The sequence below is a fragment of the Chanos chanos genome, chromosome 16, assembly GCF_902362185.1.
Source record: "Chanos chanos chromosome 16, fChaCha1.1, whole genome shotgun sequence".
In the NCBI taxonomy this organism is placed as follows: Eukaryota; Metazoa; Chordata; class Actinopteri; order Gonorynchiformes; family Chanidae; genus Chanos; species Chanos chanos.
Window position 1 is genome coordinate 12,039,114 of NC_044510.1, and position 2,500 is coordinate 12,041,613.

The following is a 2,500-nucleotide window of genomic DNA, read 5'->3' on the forward strand; positions in this document are numbered from 1 at the left end:
GTAGAGGAGAGAACACAGAAGTGATATCACAATACAGCAGAGAAAACAGAAGTGATGTCAGAGTAGAGGAGAGAACACAGAAGTAATGTCATAGTAGAGGAGAGAATGCAGAAGTGATGTCACAGTACAGCAGAGAACATAGAAGGGATATCAGAGTATAGCATAGAACATAGAAGTGATGCCATAGTAGAGCAGAGAACACAGAAGTGATGTCACAGTAGAGGAGAGAACACAGGCGTGATGTCAGAGCTACCTGTTGGCTGCAAATTTCTGACAGATGAACCCGCCAGGGATCTGAGTGACTATGTAACCCCAAAAAAAGGACCCATGGATCATCCCAACTGTCTCTGGATCCCAAGTGAACTGCGCAGCCTGGAGAAGAAGAAAGAAAAAAGAACTATCAATATTTTTAAATACAGTTTAATACAGTTTAAAACGTATATACTTTTTCAAATTTTTGAGCAAATTGTAGTTCAAATGTTTGTTACAATTGCATTGATTTTTTTCCTCCTTTAAATATCTCCTGAAGTATAAAACAGCCATATTTGACCGATTAAAATATTATGTTTTGTGACTGTAAAACAGTCTGAGTTTGTTTGGGGGAGGGGCATAGTCCTAAGCTCCGCCTTCAGACATCAAAGCATTGCATGATGCATCTGTAAGGGGTTTGCTGAGGCAGATGAACATGGACAGTGAGATAGGTGGGTAACCACTTCAGCCACTGCACTGGGTTAGCTACTGCAGGAGAGCACTTCTACCAGCAGGGACTCATTGTGAAAATTCTCATCGTTAATTTATATTTAAAATGAACAAGATCCCGCTTCCGGAGAGTTAAGCGCTGTTGTTTTCTTTAACACTACCCTGAGACCAGCTCAGCCTGTCCCGGGCGTATTGACCTTCATACTGAACCTTCCTCTCTCCCTCACTCACCACTATCACCGGTTTGTTTCCCTTGTACACCGTGTGCTCGTTGACCATGCTGACAATGGCCACGCCGAGGTTGCAGCGAATGCCGAAGGAGATGCAGAACCCGAGGCCTGAGAGGATGGCTATGATGTAACGGCGGGGCATCCCGAAACAGGTACAGTCCACGACGGGGAGCTCCTTCTCCTCCACCAGCTCCGGCCGGCCCTCCGCCGACAGCTCGATGGTCTCCCCATTCTCCTGACGCTTCTCAAGGATTCTGACGGATAGAAAATGAAAGGGAGAGAGAGAGAGAGAGAGAGAGAGAGAGAGAGAGAGAGAGAGAAAGAGTAACCATCAGTCATTAGGACTGGAAAAAGCATGAAAGTAGTCATTAACTTCAGTAATTGAAATTATGAATAGCTTCAACACGTATGGAGTGAATGAGGTCAACTGAACTGCTCACTGTGGCGGCTGCTCTTTTGCTGTCTGTTGAAGGTGATGTACTTTGTTATAAAACATTCATGTCCATCAGTCATTGGACTTGTCTTTTTTGTTTTCTCTGGGTCAGTAATCTGTGGCAGAATGCTGGGAGTTCCATTCTAGAATGTCTCCATAGTAACAATTCAACAACATCCAAGCCACTAAAACTGCCGTTCTCTTCAGAATCATTGAGGTAATGAGAAGGACCACACTCATAAGAGTTAAAGTGAACTGAATTATTCAGTAATCCAGAGGCTGGCCCCATAATGGACGGAAACCTGCCTGATGTTAATGTCTCTTTCACTCTTGCCTTTTCTCAGGACCTTCAGTGGTTGAAATGGAGTATATGAGAGCTTTTAACTCTTTTTTAATTTTTTTTTTTTTTGACAAAACGTTGTGGTGTTTAAGGTAAGTACCAGAAAAAAAGAAATCAAGCAGTTGGCATGTTAAGGGTAACGTAACTTTACTAATTACTTATAACACGACATGCTCTTATACAGTCTCTCTGAACACTGGCTAACCACGTTTCTTAATACCTTCTTCCATAGTGACATTCAGCTACAAGAATAGACAGCAGACAGCAAGTTTTTTCTTTTCAGTATTGTCTTTTTCTGTTCACTATTCTATTTCATTTACCTTTTAACAATCAAATGTGGTCAGGTAAAAGTGGTTATTGGTAAATGAATAGAATACAGTAACTACAGTACATGACACAACTCTCATGTCTGCTACAGCCCACAGTGTCAAAACAATGGATTGGTTCCAGTGCACAAAGTGACAAACTAATACCTACACGCTCATACACTGGCCCACTTTCTATATAGCACACATGCTAACACACTGACACTATAGTGCCCATAAACACACACACATATACACACACACACTCACACACACGCACACACACAGACTGTGTCCTGTGCTGCCCAATATAGTCTACACTTTATACACTCTGTTTCTGTGTTGATCTCCACCCAGAAACAATTTACTTATTCACACACACACACACACACACACACACACACACACCATCTAAAACAGGCACAGACCTAATGGAAGAGATCACACACTCACACCCTCACAGGGGAGCACCTATGGGTCAAGTAACTCTATC

General features: G+C 42.5%; 1 protein-coding gene across 1 annotated transcript in view; it reads right to left on the reverse strand.

Moving 5' to 3' along the window:
• slc17a7a (solute carrier family 17 member 7a) overlaps window positions 1-2,500 on the reverse strand; it is a 21,055-nt gene that overhangs the window by 9,929 nt on the left and 8,626 nt on the right. The window contains exons 2-3 of the mRNA XM_030793721.1: window positions 931-1,183; window positions 254-372 (exon numbers count right to left, since the gene is read on the reverse strand). Of these exons, the coding sequence (XP_030649581.1) occupies window positions 254-372; window positions 931-1,183 (372 nt within the window). The remainder of the gene's footprint in view (window positions 1-253; window positions 373-930; window positions 1,184-2,500) is intronic.